Here is a 20,323-nt window from a genome sequence, read left to right on the forward strand (position 1 = left end):
CTGCTAGTCTTTCTGTTACAAGATCCCTACTAAAACAGCTGCAAAATATGTAGTTACAAGGGACAGTTACTCTAGCAGCTGGGGGAGGCAGGCACTGTGCTGGTAGGAGGTGGATTCTGGCACAGGTGAGCTCTTCTCTGGTATGAAAGGATGGAGAAGAGCAGGGCAGGAACCTTAAGGAGCCTTTCAAAGAAAGGAAATGCTGACAATGAAACCTCTCAAACAAGAATTTGTTGTGCTTGTGTTTTTTCTGGTTTTCATTGCAGCACCTTTGCAGGGAGACTGACATAGTGCTACAGCTTAGCATAGATATTTATTGTCTGCTGCTGTGCTGTCAACTGCTCCCAGGGAGGTGAGAAGGTACTCAAATTCACTTGTGTGTCAGTTCCTGGCTTTGCTTGGCTCCTCCACATAGTGCCTTGTAACTTCTGAAAATGTGGAGGTTTAGGGGTCAGTCTGAGCATTTTGGAGCAAGTATAGAGATGTCCCTGCAGCAGTGTTGTGACAACTGTCAGGTCTAGCCATGGTAGCCACATTTCTAAAATGCTTATTGTTGTACTTTGTGTTGTAAATACAGATACATTGCTTTAGATAAAGAGGTAGGAATCCTACTTTGCCTTTACAGGATTGTATGGGAAATATTCTTTAATAAAGAAAAATGTATTTCTGGGAGCATAATCGTAGTTGGTGAACTAGTTTCAAGGACTTCTAAGGTGCAAAGCCTGTGTTTGGTCTCCTGCTGCTCAGGGATGAGAGGAAAATCTGGATTTTCAGTTATAGGCTTCAGAGAGTTACTTCTGGGTAACCGCTAGCAAATAACAGTTGTTGAATTCCTTATTCAGCTTCATGCAAGAAGCTGTGCCTGCAGCAGGCATGAAGAGATGGGCATACAACGTGGTGTGGGTGGGCTGTCTGACTCTTAGGGAAGTAGCGTCTGTGGATGGGAAGGATAAACTGACTGCAGGCTTGGCTTTCATACTGAGGATGTCACTTTCTTTCTCTGCAGGAGGATTTTCAACTCGGCCATTTGTAAGAAGTGTCCAGCGTCAGAGCTTGTCATCTAGATCATCTGTCACCAGCCCACTGGCAGTGAGTGAAAATGGTGTTAGGCCCTCATGGTCACTCTCTGCAAAACTGCAATTCCGCTCCAACTCTCCATCGCGCTTCTCTGGAGATTCCCCTGTACATACCTCTGCTTCCACCCTGGAGAAGATTGGGGAGGCTGCTGATGATAAAGTCTCCACCTCTTGCTTTGGCAGCCTGAGGAATCTCTCTAGCAGCTACTTGGAGCCCTGTGATGGCAGTCGGCGAGAGAACAGGACAGCTCGCAGAGCTCCTTTGGCTGTCATGGAAGGGGCATTCAGGGAAGAGTCTGTTGTAAGGACATCTAGCTCAGATCTTTCAGATGGGTATGGTAAAAGCTCTGTGCAGCCAGACAGGAATCACCCTGCTTTGGACCCTTTTGATAACAACAATCAAATTGCCTTTGTTGATCAGAGTGATTCTGTGGATAGCTCTCCAGTCAAGGAGGTGAAAGCCCCCAGTGCGATAGGGCTCGCTGCAGAGAAGGCAGATGGCACACCTAAGAAGGTTCACAGCTCCAAGGGAGTTTCTGAGCCAGACAAAAGTTTGAGGAAGGGAAGGACAGTCTTATCTACCCAAGAGACCAAAGTCTCTCACTCTTCTCCACCACTAAAGAGTTCCCAGAAAGTTTCCCGGTCTAGAAGTAAGACGGATGCCTCTAGGGCCAGTGGGCGACATGGGTCTCCTGCTCCCACTCAGGCTAGGAAGGACCATAGCACGAAGCCCCTTGAGGTGGCTGTCCCATCGGCTCAACAGAAGCAAAAGTCAGGTTCTTCTCCATCCTCCACAGCTGCCAAGAAAACCCCATCAGGCTCATTGACTAAGGGCTCTTCTGCTGGGAAAAGCCGGACTTCAGACCGAAGCCTCAGCAGGGAGGGCTCTAAGATAAGTTTGGGGTCGGATAAAACAAGCGTTACCAGCAGTTCAAGAACGAGCTCCCCACGGATAAGCCACTCTAGGAGTGACAGCAGGGCAGTAGACAGCAAGCATGTACGGAGTTCCTCTATGGCCAACCTGCGGTCCCCAAATGTTGGTGTGCGTTCTGGTTTGAAGAGGGACAGCAAGTCAGAAGAGAAAGGATTGTCTTTCTTTAAATCAGCCTTAAGGCAGAAGGAGACCCGGAGGTCAGCAGACCTGGGAAAGACGACGATGCTCTCAAAAAAGACAGGGAGTGGCAGTTCCAAGTTAGGCAGTAAAAATGTGCTGGAAGACAAATCAGAGAAAGGTGTTGTCCCACCAGCCTCTCAAACCAATGCCAACATTACTGCAAAAGAAAAACTTGTCCCAAAAGATGCCACACCCAACAAACATTCTCTGCTATCCAGTCGCAAGTCCAAGTCTTCCCAGCTAGATCCCGGAGTCCAGTCTCCTCCTTCCAGTGGCAAGCAGTCTGCTGACAAGCCGCTGAAAAAATTACCTTCCAGCATGCAGGTGTCTGTACGGCCTTCTCTGGAACCTCAGTGAAATGCTGCAATCCAGGTGTCTTTTCTTCTGCTGAGAAGCTAATTTATTCTGAGCTCTTGTTTTTTTGTTCATGTGCCTAATGTATGTTTTGAGGAGAAGTTAACTGCAAGTTGTTAAAGCGCCTTTTGATTCTGCCATCAAACCAAATAGCTACAGGCAGCCAGCACTGATGCAAGTAGTCTAGCTGGAGTCATTGTTGAACATGAATGCAGCTGTCCCATAGCACTTGTACAGGAGTCTCTTTATGGAAAATGCAACAACTTTCTTCAGATTCAAGGTTTGAAATCTGAAACCCAGTTGTACTGACGCTAGTGTGCTTTGTAGAGCTGTGAACTGATATTCCTTTGGTCTTGTTCCGAGCAGGCTGTGTCCACGCTGGTATATGGCCTTGTTCTGAGCTGTGGAGGATGCGAAGGAAACTGGAGAGACTGCCGCTTCTTTTTGCTCTTTCTCAACCCTCTCTCCCTGCTCCCTTCCATTTTTCAAGCTTTCTAAAGGGCAATATTTCAACACTAATGTTGTTTCTCAGGTATATACTCAGCCAGTATAGGAGGGACTAGCATTAGTGGGTGGACAGAAAGGTACCTGTGAGTCCGTGTGTACATGTGTCTGTCAGACTTCATTTTTGCATTCCAACAGCAGAAAGTTGGGTTTTTTTCATGAAATGTAACCTGCCTTTTTTGTTGCTATGTCTATGAAGAGTTTTACTCTGTCCACACCTAAGGCAACCTCTGCCCTGTCCTCTTTAATTACTTTCTCTCTTTTGAAACACTAGACTAAGCAACAGAAGAAATCACTAAGCAGCAGCTGGTTGCCAGCTCGTACCTGTGAAAGTGCTAGGTGGGAGATGGTTGCAGTGCTGTAGGAGAGCTGTCTTCATGCACCTGAATGGCAGTGATGCTGTTAGGATCCCTGTTCAAACTCCTGAGAAGAAGCGTTTCCTAATGTGCTCAGATGTTTAATCGTAGTGGTGTGAGTATAGCATCTGTTATTTATAGGAGTAATGTTTAGATAAGCCAAGTGTCGTCTTGTCTTCTCTGCCTTCTCTGAGCATGCTTTGAACAAGCCTCTTCGTGCGGGTTGGAGCAGCTGTACCAAAATACCGCAGAGCAGTTTTCACATTCTCCAGAGCGCTGCTACGTTCCTCCCTTCAGCATGCTTGTCACCTTCCTCGGTGGGTCTGGCTACCACAAGTCTCTTTGCAAAATGATTCCCATTCTTGTTTGGATGACAGTCTCTATCAGGGTTAAAACACTGCATCTAGTGACGTCTTTGTTTACAAGCCCTTCTTACAGGGGAGATTCCTCAAGTTCTTTAAGATTCCTCTTAAAAGGTGGATTCCTTAAGTCCTTTTATATACATGTGGTGTAAGCTTTTATTTCATGAGTTTTTATTAATGTGCTGCATATCGTTTATGTACAGCAGCAATCTGTCGTGTAGGTCACGACATGCAGCAGCTGGGCAGTGGGCAGTGTGCTGGGCACGCTTGTCTTCTGAATGAGGTCTTTGCCTGTCATACAGTCTTGTGTAGCAAAGCTTCTCCAGGCGTAGCTTGTGGACAGACATATTTGTACATCTTTTCTGTCAACGTAACAAACAGCCCTCAGACAAGTAGTGACTCTGAGTTAGTCTATTCCACCTCCTCTCTTGAGCTGATGTGCTGATGACCCTGCAAGAAGCCTTGCACCCAGGTCTGCTGGGCATGTTGCTGCTCCGTGATTACTTTTTATACTTGGCTCACCACACGACTGCAGCAAGCTTTGGAGAGAAGTGTTTTGGGGGTGGCTGACACCTTGGAGAAAAGGCAGCGTGTGTGTAGAGCTGAGCTGGGGGTGCCCCAGACCTCTGGTCAGTGTGTGACAGTGAGCCCACCTGCAGTATAACCCTCGCTCTGTCCTAATGTTGTTCTGCAGTACTTGCCTTCATGCAACCCAGAAGCAATGCCAGTAGCCTGCATGTTTTTACAATGTGCTGGACTCTGTGCCCTGGACTATGTTTTTAAACCTGAACATGACCATCTTCTTGATGCGTTTCTTCTCCCGGGTATTGTTTCAGTCTCATTTATAGCAGCAACAAGAAGCAAAGATTGCATTACTTGCTTCTTAAATGTATGACTTGGATTATTGTTGGATTATTTTTTGTTATATCCAGCAGAGCAGATAAGACTTGCTTCACACTGTAGTACTTAAATTACTCCCTGAAATGTTGATGTTGAAGTATTTGTTTAAGGTTTTATCTGTATTAAGGTCTTGCACTGTGTCGGCTCTTCTCTTGTAACAACTCTTCTAGCAAGAATGTAATTCTGGTAGCTAGTGCTAACTTGGTTTGGTATCTTTTAATAGACAGAACCTAGTTTTCTGTGCGTTTTACCATGGGACATTTGTGAAAGGTTATTTTTATCAAATGACATTTTCTTTTCATGCCATTGTTCACTGAAGAAGTTTAAACTGGAAGCTGGTGTATGGTTTTTGAGGTGGTTTTGCTCCTGTATTGCATGCCTGGACTGAAGGAAACTTGAAGCCATGTCCAAACCGGAGTTTTTAGCTGAACACCAGTTCAGTATGTTTGTGTTTGGGGCATGAGAATGGTCATTAGAGCTCCCATTTAGGCAAAATGGGAATGGAGATCCTGGTGACAGGTGTTCCAGCAGCTGATGTTAAAAGCAGTTGAACCTCTGCAGTCCTATGATATGTAATCTAGTTCTTTTTCGGTGTATTCCCCATAATTCCTGATGGAAATTTCTGCCAGCTCCAGCACTATCTACTCTGTGTATGCTGCCAAACTGGATTTTGTACCTACCCCTCTGAGAACAGCACAGGCTGGTGCACAGGCTCCTCGCTCTGCAAATGAGCATGGAGTGGGCAGAAGAGGCTGTACTGACAGTGCCCTCGTCTTAGAGCAGATGAGATGCTGCTCTTCTGTGGTGGGCTGCCAGCATGCGGCATGTTTTCTGGCTCAGGAGGGCTTGACTTAGGGGTGTCCTCAAGGAAAATATCTTGACTTATAAGGGTGCACTGTAGTTCATGTTGAATATAAGGCCCACACCGGACAAAATGTGCAAAGCATGCCCTTGCAGGACCTGGAAAGTGCAGTCCCTGTTTGGTGGCTGCGTCGATTCTGTAACAAAGCAGTTTGGAAAGCAGCCGTTTGCTGCCATTCTGCATCTCTGCTTTTTGGTATCGCAGATTTCCAGTAGTATATGAGCTTCCTTGCACAGGAGAGCGTTTGAAAGGTGTGGGTCCAGGGGACAACAATGTTCATAGTGTAAAACCAAGCCTCGTTGCTGCTAAAGTCATGGCTCCATCAGTGATGTAGAGTAAATCTTTCTAAAACTGAATGTAGGTTATTGCAGGCCCTACTTAAACTGATTTGGGGAAGAGCAACATCAGTCTTCTCTCCTTGCTTTACAGCAGACTTATTTCTTAGCCTTTTCATGCATAGGAATTCCTGTTTGTGTATTGCGTTGTCCAGATGCAAGGATGTGGCACGATACTAGGGAACACTCCAGAGAGGGACCTTCCACGTCCTAGATGCCAACACCACCTTGGCTTTGTGTATTGATCCTTAGAGCAGTGAAGGCTTGAGGCTGTTCTGAAGCAGCCATTTGTACATGATCACCTCTTTTCTTAAAATTCATGTTTGGCTTCAGAAGCACTCATGCCTGTGGAGGAGGTGGGTTCTGCCATCTTCCGAAGGTCACCGCTGGCCAGGGATCTCCACCTGCCCTTGGGTGGTGGCACGTGGGGCCCAGAGGTCTCATGGCTGGCCATCTGAGTGGGACAAGAATGGCTGCTGTCTGGTTCTGCTTTCTGAGTCACGCACAGCCATGGCACGTGTGGAACGGCCTGTGGTGTGGCTGCCTGTGGGGTGAGCTGTGCTGGCTTGGGGGTGGTGGAGTCTGGGACCCCAGTGCCAATGACCTGGATGCAAAGGTTTTACAGGGCAGCCTCACGCTGGTGAGAATGCCTTGAAAGGGGGAGGTCCAGCACTGTCCCTCTGCTCAAACAGTGTGCAAGCTCCAAAGAAAAGCAGGCTTCAAGTCCTCTGAAGGATTTTATGATGCGTTTCCAAAAAACTTTGGGTTGAACTCACCTCCATTGGCCATGTGTAACTCGTATTTCACACCACATCCCCAGTCTGACACTTGCTCCTGTTCCTGGAATCAGCCCTCTGGGCGCAGGAAAGCAGCGCCTTCATTCCAGTGCTAGATTCCTGCTGGAGTCACCTAAAGAAATTATTTTTACCCCTTTTGGGCTGCGTCTTTTGGATAGTGTTTAGTAGTATACAAATTATAAGCACATTTTCAATGACATGAATCAAAGAGGCACCTTTTATTTGTATTAATCACATTTGATAGACAATTTGGTGCCTGCAGTTCTCTGTAACTTATAAGTGTCTCACTTTGGGTGTATAAATTGTTAACCCTTTCAAACTTATAAAATATGGCTAAATAAAAAAAATGCTTAGGATAGAAAATTAGCAGCTTAATTACAGTACACTTATTCCACTGTAAGTGCCCTCATCCATCTTAGCTGCAGGGTTGTTTGCTTTCCAAAGCTGAAACTTGAGCATGATCAACCATTTTTTTTTTTTCCTCAGTAATAAGGGCAGTTTTGCATGGCAGTTCTCTCGCTGTACCCAAATGCATGCACTTCCTAACTATGCAAGCATCTAATACAAGCCACAGACCGTGCTTTCAGTATCAGAATCCACTCGGTAGACTCCAGAGCACTGCCCTGAGTCTGTATTTCTGTTTCTTGGTGCAGCTGCGTGTCAGCACATAGGAGCATGTCCCTGGGTTCCTGCTTTGTTTGCACATCTTTGATTCTTTCCTTTGCAGAATTCTGCATTACCGACAAGGCTGGAGTGTAGCATAATGTCAAAGGGATCTGAAATGTTGAAATGAGAACAAACTGGTTTTCTGTATTGTATTGTTTTTTCTTTTTTTAACAGGGAAAACCTGATCAGTGTTCTCTATGTAGCCTGCCATTTTCCATGTAACTTTAATGACATGTTCTATGTTGTGAGAAGAGGCAGTCACCTGTAGCCGTATAAGCACTCAAAAAAAGAGTTTTTGTTGAATTTCCATGCTACGGGAGTAGTTTCCAGTTGTCGGTGTGGTGCCCATACTGGTAACGGGGCTTCTGCCTGCCTTCCTGGGAAGAGCCGGGCCGGGCCCCAGCGGCCCATGGGGGTGGCTGTGCTTCCCATTCATGCTCCAGAACCGTGGTGGTGTTTGCATTTCTGAGCTGTGCTGCCGTTCGACTGCAGATCCCACCGGGGTGGTTGTACGCACAGCGGGGCCGGTCGGGGTCGTAGCCCATGGGGCAGAGCGGGCAGCTTGCCTGCTTGGGGCGGCTGATGCGGGGGCAGGTTGGCAAGGTCTCGCGAGCTGAGTGTTGGGTTATAGCAAGAAGCGTAGGTCCCGGGATTCCTCCTGGGCTGCCGTGCTGTGCCCCTGCGAGGGACCACCGCGCAGCACCCTTGTCTTCGCAGAGCAGCCGGCCTGAGCAGTGGCGGGGTGTCAGGCAGGTTCTTGGCCCCACTCCCCCTGCGGGCTCTGTGCCCGTCCCCCTTGGTCAGCGGGCACAGAGAGGGTTTGGAAACAACATTCCAAATAATTTTACTGTTATCTTTTTTGTATCCTTGTCATTTGCCTACTAATCCAAAATAATTTGGCGGTATCTAATGTTACCTGTGGAGGGAACTGAAATTTAGTTTTAATCTGTGGTGAGATGAAAGTACTACATGGTTTTCTTAATAAAAGCACCGTAAAGCATTTACTATTAGGAGCTTTATTTTGTAAAATAAAAGTACCTGAAGACTTGTACAATATCTGTATTGGGTCTAAAGGTTTAGGGAGTCTTCTATTTTTTTAAAGGCGATAGCACTCAATTTATCTGCAAATAGTGTTTTTTAAAAGACACAGATTAAAACTAAGTGTAAACACAAATCCTGTTTCACTCTAGGCCCTGCAGCACAAACGCGTTGCAAGAAAGTTAGCATTAGGTTTGTATGGCATTTGTGCAGTGCAATAAGAAACCATTTTTAGGTGCTACATTGCCTTGGGTAGGGGTGACACAAGGGAATACAGGCTACAAGTGGCTAGATTATTTTCTTGTGGCCTTCCAAGTATTAATTTGTACAGGTTTGCTCACCAACTGTGCCTCACCATTGGTTAAAATTGAATTTTAAGTCCTGTTGCAAATGCAGTTTCTCTTCTGGACGCAATGTCAGATTTTACACTGGAGTATCTACAGTTCTAAAAACTGCATGTCACATCACTGTACACTGATAATGGGACGTGGGGCTTGCCCACACCTTTGATATTCTCTTCTGTATTTTAATGTTTTTGAACTGTACAGTAATCTGGAAAGCAGGCTGTCTTTACTTGGGATTGAACATTGTACCATAAATTTTAAATTATTTGAGGACAAGTGCATGAGACTGTGTCAATGCCTTTTATTATTTATTTGTATGTTTTATTATTCAAGGTGTATGCACTTTTAATATGCAGAATTTATATTTTTATGTTAAAAATCATTTTCTTTCAGAAAGAAGAGTTTGAATATGAGGAATTGGAATTAAGTGCAAAAAGGGGAATATGTAATAAAATACAATAAATTTATTACTAGGCATCCTGCCTGAGTGAGCATTTTTACAGGTCCACATCATTGCCCGACAAGGCGGCAGTGGCTGCACACTGTGCTGCTCCAGCCTCGCCGGGTTCCCTGCTCTGGCTCGCCGGTGGTGCTGCCCTGTCTGCTCCCCTGCGCCGGGCACCCCGTGGGCTCGCTCAGGGACCCCCTTTCTTTTTTTCTTGGGGTTTGTGTCAGCGTGTTGCAGTTGCAGGTCCTGCCGCTGATGCTCCGTGCTGCCTGCGGTGGGACTTGCTCCCCTGCAGAAGGGGAGCGTCTTTGGGGAGCAGGTCCCCTGTGTGCGTGGGGGGACCGCAGGGGGCTTCAGTGCTGGCTCTAACCATACAGCTGTGGCTGCTCTGCCCCCTCTGTGCAGGCATGGGATGGGGGGCAAGGCCTTAGTAACTTCCCCCTGTGTCCTGAACGGGGGTCCTCTCTGCTCCTCCTGGGAAACAAAAACCCGGAGGCCTGTTTTTGGGCATAGACCTGTGTGCTGGGGAGGGGGAGAGACGGGCTCCTACCTTACGCCCCGGTATTGTCCCTGATGCTTCTTTCTCCACAGACCAGCAGCCCAGGTCCTGCTGGTGCTCGGCTGGGGTCCCTGCTGCCGGCATATCGTGAGAGTGGGGTGCAGGACCTGGACGGAGCCTTTTTGTGCTGGTGAGTTTGGTCTGTGAGCCCCATGGGCAAGGGGATGTGATCTGGCCCCTCTTTAGGGTTCGGGGGCTCATACCTGGCCAGGCAGAGGTGGGGGTCTCTCCTGTCTGCCTGGCTGTACCTTCGTGTCTGGGCTCAGCCTCCCTGTTCCTGCCCCTAAAGCCCTGCGGAAAGCTCAGGCCTCCGCTTGAAGGCTGCAGCTGCCCTGGCGCCTGTCTGTCCGTGGGTCTCTGATCATGGCTTCCCACCTGTGTTGGCCCCAGGGCAGCTGGGGCTGCGATCCCCTTGCCGGTGGGTGCAAGGCTCTGTTGGGAGCATCCCCGTGTCCCCTCTCAAGTGCAGTGCTGGTGCTGGCCGTGCTCCAGCCTGCTCTTTGTCCCCTGGCTGCTGTAGTGATGCAGTGTGCAGCTCCTCTGCTTGAGGTTTGGTTCGATACTAGCCTTCTTTAATGGTTCTTTATTGAACTGAGGCTTAAACTGTGCAAGAGTGATAGTAACAAAGTGTTTAATTGTGTTCTCCTCTGGCTCTGTCCTAATTAAATATTGTTTTTCATTTAGCAGGGTGTGCAGCGGTGGCTCTCCTGCTGTGGAGGAGAGCATGGGCTGCTGGGCAGGAATGCAGATGGGCTGCTCCTGCTGCCTCCTTGCCTCGGCCCAGTGAGGAGGATGGAGCAAGGTGGGAGGAGGATGGACCGTTGCTCTCGGCTGCTGAAGGGAGGACCTCTCTGTCTGTCTATGCAGGTGGCCGCATCATCTGCAGGGGACACCCTCGGCTGGGTGAGCTGCTCCAGCTGCGGCTGCTGCAGGCACGGCTGGGCAACCATCCCCGTGGCTGCTGGGCTGCCTGGGCTCCGGTCTGGAGGGCAAATGGGGTGTGAAATGCTTTAGCAATCCAACTTGTCATCTTGGCTGAAGAACAGGTGGAAAAAATGGAAGACTTCGTGGCTGGAGCTGCCTGGGGGCATTTCCACTGTGGACTCTGATCTTCCTGCTTGAGTGAGCCATCAGATCGGTGTAGTAAGGGCTGCTGCTTGTGCTTCACAAACTTGCCTTTAAATGCAATTTTTGATTCTCAAGAGTTTTTTTTCCTTCTCCTCTCTCCTCATCCCTCCTGTGTGCACATTTTTGTCTTCCTACTCTGTGAGATGCAGCATCTCGTATGTGCCCAAACACACAAAAGCAGCACTCCAGCGGGAGGAGCAGCCTTGGAGGCTTGGCATTGATACTGGGGCTGCTTTGGTCTGGCTGGGCAGGTCCTGTTGGCCAAGAGCATGGTTGGGGCAAGGCTTGGCACACGCTGTGCTATCCAGGCTCCTGTCCTTGGCAGTGGGGCTCTCATGTGGAGTTGCAGAGAGATGACTGCCGTTGTGGAGTTGTGGCTGGCTGCTGCTATTTGGTTGTCACCTTTGCTATATTGCTACAGCAAATGGTCAGCTCTGTGGGGTGTGGGGCAGGATGGTTGGGCATTTCCCCTTATTTGGATTTGTTTGCAAGCTGCTGCTCGTGGGGTTGATCTACACCAGGAGTCAGCAAGGGCAGGTGTAGGTGGGGATAAGGTGGAGAGTCTCTTCTGCTTTATTCTGGCCAGTTCTGGGGTGAGGCAGTTCTGCAATATACTTTTGGTGTGAAGAGGAGCCTCAGCCCAGCCTCCTTATGCCTGCAATAGCTGCTTTTTCCTTATAAATCTTGTTGCCTTTCTGTCTCAGGGCTGTAGAATATTGTTATCTCTCCAGCACTGGGGACAGCAGTAAACTGCACCATGGTGCATTGGTAATCTCCAGTTCTCTGGACAGAAGGGGAAGGGGCAGCTTTGCCCTGGAGTGCTGGCTGGAGGGCTGTGGAGTTGCTGTCCCTTCCAAGGAAGCCAGCAGGATCGTGCCACAGGGCTCGTCCCTGCCCTGCTGAGCTGGTGGAAGCCTGGCCGGGAGCCCAGCACCTCCCCTGATAGCGGAGCTCCAGCTACAGTGAAAAATATGCATCTAAGGGACTGCTCTGCCTTTCTCCTGATTGCACTGAGCGCTCTGGTGCCTGTGATTGCCGTGGTCTTCCAGCAGCCAGTGCTAGAACCACGGCCCAGCTCCGGGAGCTGCAGAGCCGTGGCCCGAGGGGTCCCCGGCTGCGCATCCCTGGGGTGTCGAGGCACCACCGACCACTTCCAGGGAGGGCTGGGGGGCAGACGGTGCATCTGCCCCTGTGCCTCAGGGCGGGGTGCTGGGGGCCGCTGCTCCCACCCCAGCCTGGGGGCACAGGGATTCCTGGGGGGCTGTTACAGCCTGGGATCTGCCCCTGCTCCCCGGCTGGTGCGTTTCCCAGCTGGGGACGTGGGGCACACACCGCTCCCTGCCCATCTGCGGTCCCCCAGGTCTGACTGCCAAGCCCAAGTCTGGTGTCCCCAGCAGAGAGCACGGCAGCAACTTGAGGGGAGCCTGGCTCTTCCTGCGGCAGGACCGGTCCCAGCACTGAGAAACCAGTTTGCCAGCCCTCCCACGCCGTGGGGTTGGGGGATGTGGCTTGGGCTCTGGGCTTCATCTTGCCCACCCAGCGGCCAAAGGGCACAGGGAGGTGGGCAGGGTGCTGTTGGCATGGGGCACTGCGTCTCGGACAGCAGTAAGCTTTGAAGTGACGTGTTGGTTGTCAGTGTGTGCCTGCTGCAGTGCTTACTGCCCAGGGCAGGCAGGGGCCACCCATGAATCCCCCCGTAGTCCCCAAGTCACAGATGTGTTACCAGCTGGTGCTGATCTCCTATCGCCCAGCTGCAATTATAAAAATAATGAAGTTAGTTTGTTTTCCAAAAGCCATGTTGCGTTGCCTCCTGCCACAGCATGTCCCTGGGACCTGGGGGGACGCGTGGGCACTGCCAGCCCCTGCCATACAGCCATGTGTGCAGTTTTGGTCTGTGTTTCTATCCATCCCACTGGGAATGGTGAGCTGGAGCCAAGTCCCCCAGGGTGGCCCACGGGTGTTGGGTGGAGGAGCTGGTGGCTACACTGGACAGTCATGGCATACGACTCCCATCCTTTTATTGCATACCAGAGAGAATAATTACTTCATGTCTTGTATGGAAATGAGGATGACAGATGTCATAAAATCATAGGGTCATCACTTATTTATAGGTGATTACATTAAAGAGATATTAATATAGCCAAAGGCTTTGCAGAATTAGTGTTAATATATTTTTGTTTATTATATTTGCCAATATTTCTCCAATCCAGCCGGGTTTTTATGGCCTCTTATTAAATAGAGAGCCTGCTGCAATTCCCCTAACCTAGCTGGGAGGATGGTGAGAGGACGATTGGAAAACACTTGAGAACTTTGATCTTCAAGTGATTAAATTTTATTGCCTCCTTGTTTATGAGGGTCCGATGGCAGGTGCTTTGTGTGCTGTGAAATGAAGCGAGGGCAGGTTAGGGCTCGAGCGGTTATTAAATCTGGGTCAGGAGGGGAGGCTGCGTCTGGGCACAGAGCTGGGGCTCACAGATGTTTGGGTCCTCGGCCAGGATTACCGCTGTGCTAAACCAGGATTAGATTACTGCAAAACGAGGCGCAGACTTCTGACACCCCGGGGAGGTGGGGGTGTCCCTGGGGAGTGCTGGCTGGGGGGGGGGCCAGGCTTTCTGCCCTGTCCCCATGTCCCGGGAGCCTGGTCTTGGGGCTGGCAAAGCCCCTGTCCCGCAGGGCTGCAGCTTGCCTGCCGCTGGCTTGGGGGGCACTAGCAGACCCCCCCAGCTGATATGCAAACCAGAGGAGCCAAGAAAACCACTTGTTTGGCTGGAGGACCCGATCCGGTGGTGGCTGTGCCGTGCAAGGACGGTTGCTGGTTGTGCCGATTGTGGAGGCTGAGGGTGCGGAGAATCGATGTGCGAGGAGCTGCCTGCTCGCTGCCTGCAGGCAGCCGCTGTCTGTTGGGATATTTATTAACACCCGGCTGCCTCTGAGAGCCAGAACAAAACCCAATCTTTGGAGGCCGTCAATAAATTATAACATATTAGGCACTGTCATCCATATCCCTGGACTCTTAAATTTTGTTCTAATTAGAGTATCGCTTTTCCTTTCTCAGCACTTTTTCCTCTCTGCTGTGTATCGATCCTTTCTCTGTGGGGATCTGACCAACTGTTGACAATTTATGGTAACATAAAACTAGTACCTCTTATAGCAAAAACTCAGCTTTTAATAAAAACCGCTGACACCAGCCTCTCGCTGGCAGCCTAACCTGATTACCAAATGGATTTAGCAGTTAAGGCCGTGCTGATGCCCTGGTCGTTTTGCACATAGGGATTTTTACTGTAACACTTAACGGGCTTTCAATTGTCATAATATTTCATAAATACATATGTACCTAATTGAAAGCTTTGAGGCCAACAGCAAGTCCTGAGAGTGCTCCTGAAACCTCGCCTGCCTGGTGGACACTCACAGCTTTTATTTGATGGTGAACTGGGGCAGCTGTAGGGTTGGGTCGCTGATGAAATTGCTTTCTCCATCTGCCAGGGGGAATCCTATGTGCAGGTTTTTGTCATATGCAAAGAAGAGCCTGATGATATCTGATGATATCTCCCATTAACACCTGAGCGCGGTGTTGTGCTGATGAGATGCGCTCCTCACCGTGCCACCCCTCGGGAGCTTGCTGTGCCTTCATGGCCCCAGAGGTGGCGGCTCAGTTTTTGCACCTACAAAACCTCTATGTCGGTTTGTGAACGCTGTACTGCCCTCGGTGTTAAGGCTCTTCCCGACGGAGGGATGGCTGGCAGCTTGGAGCTGGTGGTGCTTAATTGCCCTGGAGATGGAAGACCTCGAGCACCCTGCAGGGCTTGTCCTGCCCGTGCCACCTGGGACACCGGCCGCCCAGGTGAGGGACTCGGTCCCCGTGAGCGCCCAGGGCTGCTCGCACTGCCACTGACCCATGCCGCTCTGCACCCTGCTGCTGCTGGGGGCTGAGCGGCATCCCAGGGTCTGCCCTGTGGTGTGGGGTGACGGCCGCAAGCTTGGGGAGCAGAGACTGGCCGCTGCCACGAAGGAAATGATTTTGCAGCTACTGGGGTTTGCTCACTTGTTGAGGCCATTTCCGAGGCTCCCACCCGGCTGGGAGCGCTCACTGTGTTGGTGCTAGTCCTGCTGCCTCTTCTGGAGATGTTTAAATTGGGGAAACGAGCACATCGTTGGCTGCCGGAGCAATTTATCAAGGCATCGCATGGCCCTTTTTCCACATTAGTTTCATCCATTGAAAAAATAGTAAGAAACTGCATGTCTAACATAATGACCTGAATTTCTTAATACACGAATGCAGTGTGGATGGCTGTGTGTTTCCACTTGGTCTGAGCTAAACTGTGATAAATTGATCCTTCCTGAAGGTATTGAATATTTCTCAAACTATTCATCAGCCCCACGACAAATTCTTCTGTCGGCCCTAGCTGACATCTGATTTTAAACAATTCTTCCAGGCCCCGGTGCAGAGGAGTGGCTGCTTGGAAAGCAGGGACCTTATCATTTTTTAATGTACTGCAGTTCCTGGGCTTATGGAATATTTATAGTGAAGTCGTTATTTACCAAACAAGCTAGAGCGTTTGCAGGAACCCCTGGTCGGGGGATAACCCGGGCATCTCCTGTGCCCCTTTCCTTGGTGGCTGAGGGTCCGGCTGGGGTGTCCTGGCCCCAGATGCCATAGGGCCTGGGTCCCCAATGTGCCTCTGGCTGCACGGCCATGCCTGGAGCTTGGGCTCGTTGCTGTGGATGACGAAGAGCTGGTGGGCAGGGATGAGGATGGCAGGGGATGGGGGGATGCTGCTGTGAGTGGAGGGCTTTGATGCTGGGAAGCCTCCAAGCCCTTTCACTTGTCCTGGCTCCAGCTCCCCTGGCCCCTTTGCTGCTCTCCTCTGTTGATGAGTGCCGGTGGCTTTGCAGGTCGAGGCTGGTTGTGGATTCCCAGACCCGTGGGTCATCGGCCCGCTGGTGTGTCCCCGCAGGCTCCGTGGGGGCTTGGGGTCCCCGGGAGCGTTGGTGGCCACGCTCTCCTGGGAGCAGGCAGCACGGTGGCATCCAGCACTGGCAGCCCAGCTCCTGCTCCGGGGCTGCATCACTCCCTGGGCATCCCCTTACTCCCAGCCCTCCTGTGCCTTCCCTCCCAGCCCGCGTGCGGGGCTGAAAGCGCTGTCTCTGCGTAACGCAGCGCTATCGGCTTGTTGTTCTGGGTGTCGCCAATACTGTAACATCTGCTCTCCCTGCTATTTGCTTCTGTCTAATTCTTTTTTTATTGAAATGAGTTTAAATTGTCTGAGAATATATTAGATTACTCTTTCCCTGCGGTTAGCATACTTGTATAGATGTGAATAAACCGCACAGTTAGCAGCACTCGCATGCGCTCTTGCTCCCTTTTTTAATCTAAAAGAAGCCGGCTCCCTGGAGAACTGGCGCATTTCCTAACGACCTTAATGAGTTTCCATAGCCGGGGTCAGATTATCTAGAAAGGCGGTAATGGTGGGCCCGGGAGGTGGTTTTCCCTCCACCGCTGCGCCTCTCCGATAGCTTTGTACTCCAGACTGTAAATAAAGCAGAGTTTGATAGCTCTGCCTGGGTCTGCGATGAATACATTTTCTCCTTTAATAGGCAGAAGTGTGTGTGTTGCAAAGCAATTCATGAAGCCCATATGACAGTCTTTAAGCATTTTAATATTTTGCAAATGATTTATCATTGGTAACGAGCAGATGATATACTCCACTTCAAGGGTATGGATTATCTATTAAAGTCCATGCGTAAAAGGCGTCTGCAAATGACATACTGCTGCAGAAAACGGAAAGTACAACTTATCTTTTGTTTTACAGGAGGGGTCAACAGCTTCTGCCACAGCTCAGGAGATAACCAGCCTCCCCGCTCGCTGCTCTAATGACGTCGGTAAATATCTGCCGCGGTGGGGTCCTGTACCGTGCCAGCACCGATCCTGCCCCTGCGCTGCCTTTGGAGGCTTCAGCCCGTTGAACCGGAGCTCACGTCGTGCCTGGTTAAGAGCGGAGGGTGATGCTGATTCACTCCTGCCACTGGATGAGTTCATGGGCTGTGATATCATCTCTCAGGGCTCCCTCTGCTCCAAGGAGTGCAGGAGACGTCTGCTTGCTTTATTGATGAAGCAATTCATACGGTGGGGCTGGTCATACCGCATGCTGCCGAGGCAGGCCGGGGAGGGGGGGGCTGCCCAGTGGGTCGGTGCCGTGGTGGGTGGCAGCCCTGCGGGAGCTCGCCTGGCTGGGGGCCGAGGTGCTCTATCCCTGCCTGGGCGGCTGCAGAGGGGCTGCCCCCCTTGTGCTCTCCGCACACCGTGCTGGGGGGATTGTGTGTGTGTGTGCCTACTGGTGGCCTGCGCTGCCTGCAGCTCCGGTGGGTGCTGGCTCCATCGTTCAGGGACGCACAGTGGGGCTGAGCAGCGCGCCCGGCCCTGGGCACCCGCAGTGGGTCTGCCATGGGCTGGCGAAGCCACAGCCGGGGCTGGTGCCAGCCTTCCCTGTGGCAGCAGCGGCGGATCGGCTGCTGGGAAAGGCCTTGCTCTGCTCTTGCCTGGGGGGCACGGGGATCTCACTGGTGTGAGATGTGTGGGGATGGAGAGTTGTCACCCCCCTCGTGTTTGGAAAAGAGCAGACAGGGGCTTTGGGGCTTAAAGCTTACCCTGGGTGCCCCTTGGAGCCAAGAACAGATCTGTGAGCATGCAGGGAAACGCTGCATGGTGTGATGCTGTCGTGGTGTGACGCTGCATGGTGTGACACGTGCTGTGATGCTGTGCCTGGCCCCGTGCCCCGGCTGCTCCCTTCTGCAGAGGACCCACAGCACAGGGTGTCTCCCATGGGTGCATGGGGTTGTCCCCTGCTCCTCCTGCAAAACTAGAGCAGCAGAAGGTGCCGTGCTGCCTGGTTTCACCAAGACCTGCTACCCGCCCCCCCCTGCCCTGCATATCGCAGTGGGCTCAGCCTCCCTGAGGGAGGTGCTGGCTGCGGGACACGTAGCTCTTTGCACACCTCAGTGCTGACTTTGACCTTCTTTCATGCGTTTTGCAGTCAGTGCTGCCCGTCCTGGCGTGGCACAGCCAAGCTCTGGGGCCAAGTGAGGCTTTGTGGGCTTGGGGTGATGGTGAGGGGGGCATGTGTCCCCTGAGCGCTGGGCATCTCCCATGTGTGCCCCTCGCTTCACTGTGTGGGCGGCTGCAGCGGCTTGGTGGTTGCAGGTGGAGGCGAGGCGGGACCCTTGCTGCCATGTGGTGGCTGCCGTTGGTGCAGGAACGGCGTGTGTTTTGCCCCATTGCTGTGCTGGTGAGATTAATGCTGGTTATTGGGTTGGGAGTTTTATCACCTGAATGTTTCCTCTTAGCTCCTGAAACCAACTTCAGCCCAGATTTATTACCTGGCAAATAAATAAAAGTGCAGGTTTATTTTGCCTCCTTGTTCATCAGAAAGGAATGAAAATGTAAGCAAAATATTAAAAATAAAATAGACTCAGTTTTACTTTAATTGACCTTTGATTTTTAACTTAATACCTTCCCCATGTTGCTGCTTCAACCTTTAATTTCTCTTGGTGAAGTGGCTGTGTTCAATGATTCATTCTGTCCCGAGGCAAAGCACACACTGTAATTGGTTTTTAACTTCCTGGAATGTCAAAGCCAGGATTGAAATTTTACGTATCACACCACCAATTCAATACTGGCTTTAATAATAATGTTGCAGAAAGGAAGGCAGATTTACAGCTGTAGAAAAATGTAATCAAATTTTAAGCCAGAATGCAATAAGTCCAAATGCTAGTTTTCATTTGGAAGCTTGTTAGATAAATGTGGTATCACCTGAGCGGTTCCCAGATCATTTCTGTCGCTCCCTGCCACATCGAGTGTTGCCGGCGGAGGTGGAGGAGCTGCAGGAGCTGCTGCCTGCGGCGCTGCCCTGGGCTGGGGCAAGACACAGCCCTGGGTGCAGGCTGCACCTTGGGCACGGGGCAGCTGCATGGGTATGGGGTACCCCTGCTGCTCCCCGGTCCTGCAGCCCGGGACAAGCTGATGGGAAGTGTGTGAATGGGAGCCGCTCATGATGGCATCTGCCCCAGTGTACACCCCAGGACGGAGCCGCGCTGCAGCCAGAGTTGCCGACCCATGCCTGGGCGATGCTGTGGTGCCCACCACAGAGCTGCTGCTGCCCTTCTGCTCTGCCAGCCGGGGTGCTTCTGGGGGGGAACACCCCTAATACACTGCAAATGCCAAATAAGTAATCGATTTTGGCCAATTAATGTCTGATAAAAACTAATAACCCTTCTCTCCCTTTCTTATTACCCAATGACCTCCAGCAATCCATTAGTTTAACAAATGATATGTGAGTGTTCAGCATGGCTAATGACTCTGGATTAAACCCAGTGACACCTAATTCATCAGTGCGCTCCTGCACTGCAGTGCCCATTACGCCTTGTTCTCGTCCATCACCACCAGTTTCTCACGCCACCGGTTGGCATGCTGCTGGCACCCTTGCATGGAGGTGGCCCTGGGGATGCTTCATGCTGGGTGCTCTGTCCCCTCATCCCCTGCTTCCTCTGGCTGGAGCCACCAGCACCCATGCTGGGCCAGACCCACCTTCACCCAGCAGCCTGGGGGGCTGGGACTCCAGGAAAAGCCATCTTGGCATTCAGGAACCTGGCAGCCCTGTGGTGCCTTGTGCTGGCATGGCCGAGCAGCCCGGTGCTGGGTGCCTGTTGGCCGCAGGCTCTGTGCATCTCCCTGCTCCACCGCCCGCCCTGCTGCTTGCAGCTCTGCTGTCCCTGCTCCCTACTTAGGCTGTCCTAAAAAGCTAACTAAGCTGAAATTATTTTCTTTCCTTGGAATAGCCTTTAAATAATGTATCGCCCTCACTTGCTGTTACTGAATGTTTTAAAAATCCAAGAGACTTTTCCTTCTTGCTCGTGTATTTGCATCTGTTTGTTATGGGGCCGTGAATTACCCTTGGCAGGGGTCGTCAGAAATTCCCTTTCAAGGCCGCTGTCCTGGCAGCCTCACCACAGCTGGCGTGCCAGGACGCTGGGCACTGCCTGCGCCACAGCAGGAGGTGGGTGCAGAGCGGTGCTGGGCGAAGGAGCAGCTGCTGCCAGGCAGGTGGGCGAGCAGCAGCCTGGCCATCTCACAGCTGGCAGGAGCACCGAGCCTGCAGCTCCCTGCTGGCCCGAGGGGCCGATGTCAGGTGCCCGCTATCCCTGGCACATCCAGCTTTGGGGTGTGTGGTGCGTCACCGCACAGCAGCGACAGCTTCGGGGCACCCACGTGCTGCATGTTCATGTGCAGTTGTACCTGCAACATCTCGCTGTCGTGCTGCTGGAGGTCTGCTGGGTGGGCCTGTAACCCCCACAAACAGCCACGCTAGAGCTGCAGGAGCTGCTGGCGGCCATCAGCTCGCTTTTGATGTTGCGCATCACGCTACGTTTCCTGCGTCAGAGACACAAAGCACGGCACTGACCCCGGTCTGGAGCAGGGACCTCCAT

At 51.3% G+C, this 20,323-nt stretch overlaps 1 protein-coding gene across 5 annotated transcripts in view; it reads left to right on the forward strand.

Moving 5' to 3' along the window:
- USP31 (ubiquitin specific peptidase 31) overlaps positions 1–19,745 on the forward strand; it is a 46,763-nt gene extending 27,018 nt beyond the window's left edge. Inside the window, exons 16-19 of one of the 5 annotated variants that reach the window (XR_011329373.1) lie at positions 1,007–2,824; positions 9,748–9,845; positions 10,400–10,618; positions 16,654–19,745. Coding sequence is in view for 2 of the 5 variants with exons in the window: in XM_069810602.1 (XP_069666703.1) it covers positions 1,007–2,547 (1,541 nt within the window). In the remaining 3 variants the exon portion in view is untranslated. Of the gene's footprint in view, positions 1–1,006; positions 9,186–9,747; positions 9,846–10,399; positions 10,619–16,653 lie in introns of those variants that run through there. The other 4 variants (XR_011329374.1, XR_011329375.1, XM_069810602.1 and 1 more) reach the window with 4 other exon arrangements.
- The last annotated feature ends 578 nt before the right edge of the window (positions 19,746–20,323 follow it).

This window comes from Haliaeetus albicilla, chromosome 22 (assembly GCF_947461875.1).
Source record: "Haliaeetus albicilla chromosome 22, bHalAlb1.1, whole genome shotgun sequence".
NCBI classification, from domain to species: domain Eukaryota; kingdom Metazoa; phylum Chordata; class Aves; order Accipitriformes; family Accipitridae; genus Haliaeetus; species Haliaeetus albicilla.